At 48.1% G+C, this 12,565-nt stretch overlaps 1 protein-coding gene across 3 annotated transcripts in view; it reads left to right on the top strand.

The window, feature by feature from the left end:
• LOC139057418 (uncharacterized) overlaps nucleotides 1–12,565 on the top strand; it is a 222,565-nt gene that overhangs the window by 26,217 nt on the left and 183,783 nt on the right. Inside the window, exon 1 of one of the 3 annotated variants that reach the window (XM_070535641.1) lies at nucleotides 870–891. The exons of 1 other annotated variant lie outside the window; for it this stretch is intronic. In XM_070535641.1, the coding sequence (XP_070391742.1) occupies nucleotides 885–891 (7 nt within the window). In that variant the 5' untranslated portion in view covers nucleotides 870–884. Of the gene's footprint in view, nucleotides 1–869; nucleotides 892–6,177; nucleotides 6,277–12,565 lie in introns of those variants that run through there. One more of the 3 variants, XM_070535640.1, reaches the window with a different exon arrangement.

Genomic DNA, 12,565 nt, shown 5'->3' with positions numbered 1-12,565 from the left:
CCTTGCAACTTCACCGGCGGATCGTAAAAAATATGCAGGTGAAATATACCGAAAATCTGGAGCTTCGTCGAGTCCCTGTGGTGCGTACTGAACATTTCCTTTTTCATAATCGCGCTTTGGCCAAATGATTCTTACTTGAGTGAGTGGGATCATCAAAACGACTTCCTACCAGACTGACACGCTCTTTTCAGCAGGCTGCAGTAAGCAGGCATTTAGGCATATGCCCCCTCCCCTCCTCCTCCTCCCTCCTGTTACTTTCTAGCGTTTAATGTCATTGTCTCATGTGTGGAGGAAGTGTTTTCATTTCCAATGCCAGCCATGCTATGGGCGACAACAAGACTGAAGTTGGCATTGCACGGGAGTATCATGTCTTGAAGTATTATCATCGTCCCTATAGTTATCAATATCCCCAGAAAACGCGTGGCCATTGTTATTTTTTCACCCCCAGTCATTTCACGCCATTTCATGTCAATGAACGGGTCAGCTGCAATAATTAACGTAAAGGTACATAAATACCTTGAAAAATACGCAGGCTTCAGAGCACCCTGCATAATTTACTATACTAGCATCTCTACAACTAAAGTACAGTATCGTTTTCTAAAAGGCGGATGTATTGCAACGTCATGACCCAGAAGGCAATCATCTGCAAGCAGAACTTCGCAACACTTCCGCACTCGCTCCGGCTTGCATGGTTGTCTGTTAAGCTGTAACATCGCACCGCGCGATTAGTGAACATTGCAGTAGCCGCCTGCCTATCATTTATAGCAAGCAAATAGATTGAAAAAAAACTCTGTCACTCTTGGACATCATGATGTTGCGCACACATTGTTCTATCCCGAAGCGCCGGCCCTCCTTTCAGTGATGGTGGCAGCACAAACGTGACGATGGCCGGTATGTACTTCTAAATACTCTGCTTGCACCAAACCGGCCCAAATGCTGTTGACCCAACCTTCGCTGAGTCCTGGATAGTCTCTCCAAAATAATGTGCTGACCTGGAAAGGCCGTTAATAATTAAGCACGATCCAGCAAACGCGCAACCACAGCACATTAAACATCCGCGTGCGCGCACAAATCAAACAGGAAAAGCCCCTTCATTATGTTTCCAGCACTGTGTGGACGGAATGATCGAAAATGGCGGACTGATTTCAGAACTGAGATCATATCTCAGCTTTAATATAATCCGTTCCACGGTAACACGCGGTAGCGTTGCCAATACACAGTGCTCAAATATACAGCTGCAGTATGATGTATGCTTGGCGCATTGCTGTCTTTATACCACGCGATGAATGAAAACACAGACGGAACAAATGTTGACGCATGTGTCTCGCGCACATTTATTCCACGTTTTCAACAACACGCTCTTTTGCGGGCGAGCAAAATGGCGCCTTTCCACGGCGCTTAACCCCGCTTGTCAGCGCTGCTTGTTTACTGCACGTGCATGCCGAGGCGTTCACACGGCACATCGAACGCCGACAAGCTGGTCGCTGTCACTGACGTTATCAAAGAGCCGCCCACGCGAACTTCGTGTGAGCAGAAACGCCCCCGCTGCTTTCCAATAGCTTTCGTAAGCAAGCATTCTGTGAACTACTGTCACCCTATACGGTCCACCAATGCAGCCTCAAAAGCGGTTTTTTCATAAGCGACATTTGCCGCCTGCTAACACGGTAACGCGCCGCCCACCGGTGATGAACACCAGTGGGCGGTCTCCGACTCGAACCATTTATCCACACCGGATAGATAAAGCCACACGTCCATGTAATGCTGTTTCATCGATGCGACCTGACCAGGACAAACCTGTTGCTTACCAAACAACAGCCATTGTCCCATGGCTGCTGTTGCTACGATTCGAGCGTGCCGCTGGCTTCGGGCGCGTATACGTCAGTGTGAAAGTGTTTTGAGGGTCATCAGCGGCAGCGAGACGTCTATCTCGCCAGAATATGCATGCTGCGTCGGGAGCCCGTGGCAACCCGCGTGACTGGCCGAGCTCACATAACACGGCTGTTTCTTGCCGCAGCGCTTGGTGTTTTGATAATTGATTCAATCATTCCTATATTGGGCTTAACTGCCATACGAACACGAGGAACAATATATGACGTGTAGTTCAAGATTGTGGAATAATTTTTGGTACCTAGAGCTCTTTAACGTCCCTCTCGATATAAATGCGGCAGAGAATTTGTTTCGCGACCTTCTCCTCAATAAGGGGAAGCTGTGCCTATAGTGGTGGGGATGTCCTACAGGCCTCTTTTTGACGTAACACTAATAACAAGTAAGATTTGTGGAACTACAGTCACATTGGAGTTGGGATTAGTTTATCATTGAATCTATGCGGTCAAGGTGATGTCGCCACTGTTATGAAATGGCACGTCATAACGTGAGGTATCAGCCGCGACAAAACAATCGTGGTCACGCATGACACAAATAAATAACCAAGGTATCGGCAAGCGTGGGGCCGAAGAAGATAGTTCATGGCAAAATACGCGGGGCTTTGAAGGTGGACTAGGATAAAGATGATCTTGACATTGGGTCAAAATAACCGTTTCATCATCGTTTCTGGAGCGCCAGCAGCATGTTATACGCAGCAGCCAGAAAGGTACACAAGGCTGGGTCAATCCCTCTACTCGCTGAAATAGTGTTTAGACCTCATGAACAGGTATTCAAGGTCCACTCCATGGCTCAAACATTCACGCCATGGCAGCACGTTAGGGATATTATGGTGTGGAGGTTGTCAGTATATAAGAAGGATGTTAAGGAAAGAAAAGAGGGAATTGGAAGGTGGTGTTTCGCTGGCCAGTGCTCACGTCTTGCACTGTTGCATGGCGACAACGGTGCCGCTAACAAGCAAAACTGGAGGTGTGTGTCGGGCAGTGCGTCACTCGAGGTGAGTGCGAAGACGCATAAAATTATACTCACAGGCCACATCCCTCTCACAACAAAAACACATTAAAGCAAATTTCAAAGTAATGAAAACATATCGCTGAACTAACACAAGATAGTTGCTATTGGATATATTTAGCCGTATTTGTCGCCGAATGCGTATATAATAGGGATATTCTTGCCTTTTTACAGTCGTTCCCCTGAAGAGAATTGGGCACTTTTCAGAGAAAAGGTGTATGCGTTAGCAGAAGAAGCACGCTCCTTTGATTGCTGTAACCAACTACAAAATTAATATTTGGTTTACGAAGGGCCGACGTTGTCTCACTAACAAAAAACAAACAAACAAAACAAAAAGGGCGGCTATGTAGAATGGCGAAAATCGCAGGTTCTTGCTCTGCCTGGCAAAAACACTGAGACTATTTAATGAACTACACTTCCGCCATAAGTACTGGCAAACATAAATATTTTCTTTTTTTAATTAAAGCTAGCCCAAGGAATTCTGGCAAATAATAAGTCGAAGTCACGACACCAACTACAACATTTTGCCTAACGAGAACCTCATTCCCCTTTCTGATATTGATTGCGCATACGCTTCTAATTCATTATTTTCTTCTATGTTCACAAGCCAAGCCCACGTGCCCGAATTTCCCGATATTAATTTGAGGTACACGAATCGCAATGACATTACCGTTGAAGATATTTCCAGCACGGTAGAAAGCTTTAAGATATCGATATCTTCCGGTATTGAAAATATTCACAAAAAAATACTGCTCTTGTCCCAAGCCTGATCTTGTTTCACATCTTTCGACAACCACTAATGGCTTGACATTTGCCTGCGGGACTGGAAGTAAGCAAATATGAAACCTGTTCGTAAAAGTGGAACTAAATATTCCTGCCGCAATTAGCGCCCTGTTTCCTAACCGGGATGCGTGCGAAAGAACCGCCCGGGCGGACCGTGTCGAACTGGGCGGCCGCGGCTATAGGCATCGGCTTCCCAGTGCGCCAGCGTCTTCAACGGTGGCACACGGTAACGAATCGCCGTCGTTCCTGATAAGCGAAAGGCTCGAAGCACGGTTGAGAGCGTTGCAATACGATAGCTCACGAGCGCAGTCACGTGGTTTTGTTTCATATTTCGCGGGCTTTCATTAAACGACGAAGAAAAAAAAAATCGCCACGCATCATGTAAGTTACGTGAAACACCCGGTATATGAGAATGCCTTATGAATGCGTAGGCGTACTGAGATTTATGATTATGACTATGCAGGGTGTTTCAGCGAACACTTTCAAAAATCTTTAAAAGTTTCCTCTTGCAGATATCACTATGCTAGTCCATGAGATGGTCTACTCGAAGCGGCGGACAATACTTGCAAAAAAGAAAAAAAAACTGAGATGCAAAATCAACTAATCAATAAGAATTTGCTATTTAAGTTTTTAACTAATAACAATATGGCCCATATTGAAATGTAGAAATTCTAGCAGTGGAGTTCGCAAAGGCGGATTCATTTGGAACAAATTTTCAAGATGGCACCAGTTTCGATATATAAATTCCCGAACTTTGCGGAGAAATGCATTGGCGTTCCAGTTAATTTGTTAACAAAACGTCGTTTCATGCACTGAAACACACAAGTTACTGGAAGGCCAATGCATTTCTCCGCAAACTTCGGGAATTTATATCTCGAAACTGGTGTCATGCCTAAACATTTCATGCGCAAGATGCCTATACTTAAAGGGAAGCTGAAAGGTTCTCCAGAAAAAATGAGTGAACATCTGTACATAATGGTTTTCAACCCTCCGAATTCGAATATCGTATCGAAATTGAGCGAAAGAAAGCGCAAATATATTTTATTTCGATGAAAAGTGCAGCAGCGGACACGCCCAGCTCGCGCGTCTCGTTTCCGCCTGTGATTGGTCGGTGCGCCTCATGACGTCAACTCTGCCAATGCCGACCGCTGCCGCTACACATGAAGCGCGGTGCCAGGTAGTTTGGTGCTGTTTTTCTGAGACGGTAATGGAAAATTTAGAGAGACTGCGTTTTAACGCGACAGCGTTAAGGAGCTCGTGTCGCAGAAAAGCCGGTGTCGTCGGCGTCGGCGTCGTCAGCGTTGGCCGTGAGCGATAAATCCCAGCAGGCACTTCATGAATAAAAAACAACTTGCAAGATGGGCTGGGTGGAAATCGAACCAGGGTCTCCGGAGTGTGAGACGGAGACGCTACCACTGAGCCACGAGTTTTTTTTTTTATGCGAAGCATATTACGAGAGCTCAACCCAGGTCCTCAGGCGCGGCGGTGTCGCCTTCAATACCACGTGACACCGTGACGTCACGACAGAGGATAAACGGGGCTCCAACTCGCGCCGTCGCGGCGGTATATAAGCAGCTGCGCTTGCCTCTGCTAGACACTCACGAGGTGAGATGCCTTCTGGAGACAGAGCTGCTCGTTGGAATGAGAAGCGAAGGTTGGGGCGTGCTACAGAGACTGTTTCTAGGTGGCTTTGGCTCAACTCTTGCAAGATGGGCTGGGTGGGAATCGAACCAGGGTCTCCGAGTGTGAGACGGAGACGCTACTACTGAGCCACGAGTACGGTGCTTCAAAGCGGTACAAAAGCGCCTCTAGTGAATGCGGTGTTGCCTTAGAAACGAGCTGTTTCTAAGGCTCAGGCGTGCGTCGCTTGCTCAGGCGCACATTTCGTTGCCGCGCCGAACGCTGCGTTGCTCGACGCTCACCGCGTCCAATGCGGGGCGCGTAGTCGCTGCGCATTGTCTTACACCCCTTGGCGGGTCGACGGGAACGCTGTCGTGTTCCACTCTTGAAGGCGAAGCAGAGTAACGCATGAGTTGTTTCTTCGTCTAGCCGAACCAAATATAGCCAAGCAACAGCAGTTCACCAGGCTAAACAGTGGTTCAACAACTAAAATAAAGGCTAGTATGCTTCGCATCCTGGGCTTAACCTTAGCTAAGCCACAGCCATTTTTCTTTATTGACCACTGAGCCACGAGTTCGATGCTTCAAAGCGCTACAAAAGCGTCTCTAGTGAATGCGGTGTTGCCTTAGAAACGAGCCGTTTCTAAGGCTCAGGCGTGCGTCGCTTGCTCAGGCGCACATTTCGTTGCCGCGCCGAACGCGGCGCTGCTCGACGCTCACCGCGTCCGATGCGGGGCGCGTAGTCGCTGCGCCGTAGCCCACTGTCTTACACCCCTTGGCGGGTCGACGGGAACGCTGTCGCGTTCCACTCTTGAAAGCGTGCTCCAATTATTTCTGAGGAGTTCGGCGTTACTCCCTACACGTACGAGCCGATTGCGAAGAGCCGGCCTCTCGAAGAAGCAAACGATGCTGGTGCGAGCAGTGCTTTCGACGCGAACGAAAGCAAAGTCTTGGGATCTCCTCGTGTTGGAAATGCTCTTTGGTGAGTATGTTTTTTGCAAAGCGATCTAGTGATCTCGCCGATCTTTCGCCGATCTAGTGAGCTCGTTTCCGGTCAAACAACTGTAGTGTTGTGTTCCTGCATGCCTCCTCGTGGAACGTAAGCGGGGATGCGATCGTCGGCATTCGTGCGCTGTCCAAAGCTGTCGGCGATCTACAAAGACTGTTTAAACGCGTGAAAAGCTTCCCGGTTCATGCAGTACGTGTAGTGACCTTCATCTGTTGACTACCACTCACGTTGACTACCACTCACGTTGACTACTACTCACGTTGATTACCACTCACGTTGACTACCACGCACGTTGACTACCACTCTACATACACGCAGACGCACCAACAAAGGAATGCAGGGTCGATCGAAGCAGATTACGATGGCACGCACGCAGAAACAAGCGCGGTCAGGCACGGTCGCGGACGCTGCGAAGGAACGAAACAGAGTTGACGTCACAACACCGCGGTTTCCGGTCTCCGCTCCGCTCGCTCACTCAAAGGGGGGCAGAGCTACAGCGCAATTTCAACCGACGATTACGTCGCTCCTAATTGAAAAAAAGCCAAAATTTTTCCTACATGGTTTATAAGGTTCCCGCATCCGTATATGAGCGTCTTATTGAATTCGACAGACTCTGCAGCTTCCCTTTAAATGAAAGACCCGACAGTCCGATGCATGTGGCGGTCCGGCAACAGTGATTGCGCAGGGTTTCGTGTCGCCTTGCCTTGTCAGGTGTAAGTGTCGCAAAGGTTTTTGTCACGTAAGGCCAACTGCCGCAGGCAAAAGAAAAAAAAAGAAACGACCAGTGTACGGCAATTACGACATTCCATAATGCGAAATTTCAGCGCAGCTCGAGACGCCTTTTGAATTAATTCTGGCGTTTTACGTGCTAAAAACAGGATTTGATTACGAGGCACTCCGTAGTGGGGGACTCCGGATTAATTTTGACCATCAGAGATCTTTAATGCGCCCCCATTGGACAGGAGACGGGTGATACGTGTTTTTATTGCGCAATATATGCGCGAAAAGACATATGCATGATTGGAAGCCCTCAGCATCAGCACACATTGATCGGTTAAATGTAGTGGGTGCGTTAAGGCACTACGTTCATTATAGACAACAGCGCGCAGGCAGAGAAAGCAAGTAAGTGAAGGCAGTGCTGACCCATTGTTCTAGTGTACGTCGCACAGCGTACAATCAGAAGCGCTCGCGATCAAGCAAAAATAGTGTGGTAGCGATGTGACCGCGGTCCGAAACGGTGCCAACCACTCTAAAACTGCCCCAATGGGTCGAAGTTGTCTGAAAACGAGAGTACATGATGCTGGCGCAAACCGCTCCATTTAAGCTATCCATGTGGCGAAGCTGGTATATTGTTCGAGCTTTTGTCTCATTGTCCGCGCTGTACCACCGCCTAATGCCCATCCGATTTGTCTTTGGTGTTTCTGTATGGGCGCATTTGTGAGCTTACTCCGACTGAGTGCTACGAGCCGGCTATCATAGCCGAGCTGATCATTAGGGAAAAGTATGTCTGTAGTCCCATTTGTTCGCAACAAAAGGGAGCGATACGGACTGAAGAAAAAAAAAACATGCAAACATAAGTCTTCTCCGAAAGACATGACATTTCCGCCTAATCCTGAAAAGAAGCTGAGAAGAGTGTTCTGCCGACTTGATGATGTGAAGTAGGCTCGGGAAATTGCCAGAAGGGCTCACCAAAAACAACAGCGAGTACCGACAACGACTGGGGATAGTCTGTGTACGTGCGATTTTTTTTAGCATTTGAAGTACTTTCTTTTTTGTAAATGCGCCTAAGGGATTTCTAATTGTAAATGCGCCTAAGGGACAAGAAAGAAAGAAAGGACAAGACAAACGTAGCGCATAGTCGTTTCTTACGTCCCTGTCTCTTGGCGCGTTTACACGCCTCCAGTGATGGATGAACTCGTCCAACTAGCTGTGCTTTTTTATGTATTCTGATTGACGTCATGTGGACTTCTTAAAACGTTAATAAATGTTAGCGCACAGAGAACAGATAACACAGTGGTGAAAGCGAAGCTAAAAGGAAAAAGATGTGAAGCCCTGTTTAATTGCTGAACCAAATATGCACACGCACGCAAAAGTTAATCAATTGGGGGACTTCTTTTATGCCATATTGTAATAATTAAAGTCTGCTGAGGGAAACCCATATAGGCCGTGATTGAACTGTGCCGCAGATAATGACGTCAGCTTGGCTGCAGATCTTGATAGGGAGCTTGTGAGAAATGCTCGAAAAAGACGTGTCTGCGCAATAAAACACAAATAATGTCAACCGTACGCTACTGAGGCTCTGGGGCAATGCTAGCGCCCATTGTATTATAGACGCATGTGACATGCTCAGAGAAGCAGCAGGAGAACTAAAGATATACCTACTTGCACGTCGCCAAATGGATTGCTCAATGTTGTCAGGATTGGGGGCTCAATCCCATCGCTCGTAACCCGCTGTCAATATTGGAGTCCGGCATGAATTAGAAGGTAGCTGGCCCATGCCGTCGTCCAACTTACCCACGCTAAGGACGTTGATGAGCGGAAGGACTGCTTCTCATCAAGAACGAGGAATATGGGTTTATTTACAGTATTTACGTGCAATTCATCAGTCTAGCATGACTGCGAGAGAAAGTACGTCAGTCTGACATGACTGCTTGAAAGAGTGTACTGAGCGTCCGCGCAACAGCAGTTTGTAAACACTCGGTCCTCCCCCGATTCCAAGGTGGCAGAAACGTTCGTCCAGTCATCGTAAACACGCCGCCTCTCCGCGGGACGACTTACACACACACACACACAGGTTCATGGTCCGGAGCCGACGTCACACGGACTTCGTAGAACTCGGGGCTTACTGCAAGAACGGTGCGTGGGAAGGGGTCCCCGTCGACGTCCCCGCAGCGCTTCCCCGCTCGCGGCAGACCAGGGTGGCGGTGGCGAGTGCAGGCACAAAGCCTGCTTCGTCGAACTCGGCTCCAACGACGGAGAGTGGAGGACGCGCGTATTGTTCTCGACACACAGTCGACTCACCCCCGTATGTAGAAATGCAACTTAAGTCGAAGCACATTCTTGACTTGAGTTAGATGACGCCTGGCGTTAACGTGCCCAAAGACGCTCACTGCGTTTCCTTCGGCGCGTTCCCGATAGGCGTCACTCGGATCAAGTCAAGCACGGGCTTCAACTTAAGTTGCATTTCTGCATACGGGGGTTAGTCACGCCATGGCTAGAGGTTTGCGGCGACGCTCCAGGAAAAGATGACGCCCGCGGTCGCAACTGGTTGGCAAAACTTGCACGTCAGCGGGCCGTTCTTAACAATGTGTAATGCAGACGGACAGCATTCTTGCGGTTGACACAATCATTTCTGGCGATTTCGGGTTTCCTTGTGCACTCGATGTATTGGCTGGCGCACTCATGGTTTTAGCTCAGAGTCAGTAATTCTTACACAAACAAAGCTTTGATATCCTTACGCTAATCACTCTCGCCTCTTGACAAGTTGCCATCGATCAAGCGCATACGCGTGCCACGACATTTAACAACGAAAGGCGCTGCACGATTACAACGTGAGTCGCCTTTAAGCAATTGGGTGGCAACTTCAGCTGAATCAATTAACTTTTTAACGCGAAAGCGTTAAGGAGCCCGGGTCGCAGAAAATCCGGCGTTGGTGTCGGCGTCCCTCACCGGCATCCCGCGTCGGACGTCACCTCGACAAAAGCTTGGGACCAAATTTTGAACCACGCATACCCAACCACTTTTTATTCGTTGTTCACCAAGTAGCAAACAGAACGTGACCGTAACCCGAGCAGCCTTCCATATTCGGTGAGCGGCTACACATACCACTAACTCCGTTGAAATGTGTGAGAGAACCTGCAGCCCTGGTTTATCAAAACACGGTGCACTCCAGCACGGTGCATGCCAGGCGTTATCTGATGAGTGAAAGAAAGAAGGAATGGCAAGCACAGAAATCATGGTCATGTCTGTACTGCGGAATGTTCTTTATTAGAGAACGTTGGAATTTGAACACTGACTGTGGAGCTGTAAATTTCGACACATTGCTGTGGAGCTGTAAATACTCACACATTGCTGTAATGCTTAGGTGAGTGCCTGTCGTTTAGGCGATTTAATATTTTTGCTAATAACAGTTTTCACAGTATTACAAGTCAGTGTTTATGCTCGACCAGTCACCAGTCATTTATGCTAGCCGCTCGAATACCTTCGTATGAAATTTCCGCAATGATTTAATAAAGCTCCATTACTATCGCATTCCCCTGGGCCCTGGCCCCGGTCAAGCACATGGCCCTTCATTTCTGGTGCCACTGCATAAATGGACCGGCTATATTGACAGGAAAACTTATTCACCCGTAGGCACGTTTACAACTGTGGTATGAACGTAAAGTACAATATAAGGTATAGCACATGTAATACATCATACTTAATATAAACAAAACAGATCATGTTGCTTAGAAAAAGTTTATTTCGACAAGAGGTGATACGAACACTGAGCCACAATCACGGCACGATTCTACCAGTACGATAACATACAAAAGAACGAAACACGGCAGGTTTTCAAAGTAGTGTCCGAGTCCTCACTCACCAACATATAATCACATAGACCCCGGAAAGGCACAGTTAAGGTACTTACGCGCTAGCGGCAAACATGCCGTAACGGCGAAGCGGTCTCCGGTGCCGCAGGACGTCTTCCGCGCGAGAGGTGTCCAAAGTAGACGGCAGTTCGGCCGGAGCACCGCCCGCCGCACGAACGACAAGCGTGAAGATGCGCGCCTCCGGCACCGGCGTCGCAAACATACTTTGCTTATGCTCCGAGCAAAATATTCTCCGCCAGATATAAAGTGGTGCGCAAGTTGTACATTTTACGAAACACGATATCCACGGTCAAACGTTAAACACGAACGAGAGCTCAGAAACTTGTCCAGCTCGGCTGCAGTGCGCGGCTACCGACGGCAGAATGACCGGCTCGGCTGTGCTCGCATTGCAGCCGGAGGCGGGGCCGCTCATACTAGCACATTTTCTTCTTTATGTATTGTTATTGCGAGGAGCGGCAACATCGGCAAGAAAATATTGCGGCTTGTAAGCGTCCCTGATTCCTTCCGAAGCGCCGTCAGCTTTAGGTTTCAAGTGAAAAGGAGAAGGCCTAGAGACGATATCGGCGCCGCCGAGCGATCAGCCGCGATGAGGCTGCCGTCGGTGCCAGAGTCAGTCGCTGCATGGCCACTTCACTGTACGGCTGCCGCACAAATGGGTCCCGGCTCCATCCTCTCTACGGCAAAGAAATCTTGCCGTTCGCTAGCAAAATCGCCGTCAAACGGCGTTCTGCGAACGGCAAACGGCGTGCGGCAATATTACCGTGCCGGTAACGTGGACGGGCCTTTACACATAAACTAAACGCCACATGTATAAAATGATGTTCCATATATACAGTGTACACAATGGTTATGCACAATGATGATGTGACAGAACACGTTACACAATTTTAAAGTAATGAGCACAATTATGTGTATATACAAAAATGATCATGTATACGAGAGCACACACCTACATTCTATGTGTGTTTAGAAAAAAAGTTTATTTCGACAAGAGATGATACAAGCACTGAGTCACAATCACGGCACAATTCCACCAAGACGATAACACAAAAAAAAACGAAAAACGGCATATTTTCAAAGTAGTATCCAAGTCCTCACTCGCCAACATATAATCACGTATACCCGCGGAAAGGTACAGTTACACATAAACTAAATGCCACATGTATAAAATGATTCTCCATATATACAGTGTACGCAATGGTTATGTACGATGATGATGTGACAGAACATTTTACACAATTTTGAAGTGATGTGCGTGAGATGTGTAGGGAAGGAGGAGGGAAAGAGATAAGGAGAAGGCAGGGAGGTTAACCAGAATAACGTCCGGTTTGCTACCCTACACCGGGGGAATGGGAAAGGGGAAAACAAAGATAACAGGGAAAGAGAGGAGGGAAGGAAAGAAGGAAATTGCGGTGAGTTCGCTGACGTGTGTGGCCGTACAGAAATTGCATTAATAGTCACAGATGGTCGCACAAGCCCGTCGTCCTTAAGTAGCACAAAAGTGCCTTCACCGCTTTATGGGCCGACGGGCGATGGGGGCGGTGTTCCAACAGCACCTGCACAGAAAGCGGCCGATTGTCCAGTTTTTGAAAAGCTTTGGCAAGTTCTTGTCTCTCAGGGGTGTATCGTGGACAGTGGCACAGCAGGTGGTCGATGTTTTCTTCGGTGCC

Source organism: Dermacentor albipictus, chromosome 3, assembly GCF_038994185.2.
Source record: "Dermacentor albipictus isolate Rhodes 1998 colony chromosome 3, USDA_Dalb.pri_finalv2, whole genome shotgun sequence".
NCBI classification, from domain to species: Eukaryota; Metazoa; Arthropoda; class Arachnida; order Ixodida; family Ixodidae; genus Dermacentor; species Dermacentor albipictus.
This window is presented reverse-complemented; position numbering and strand designations above follow the sequence as displayed.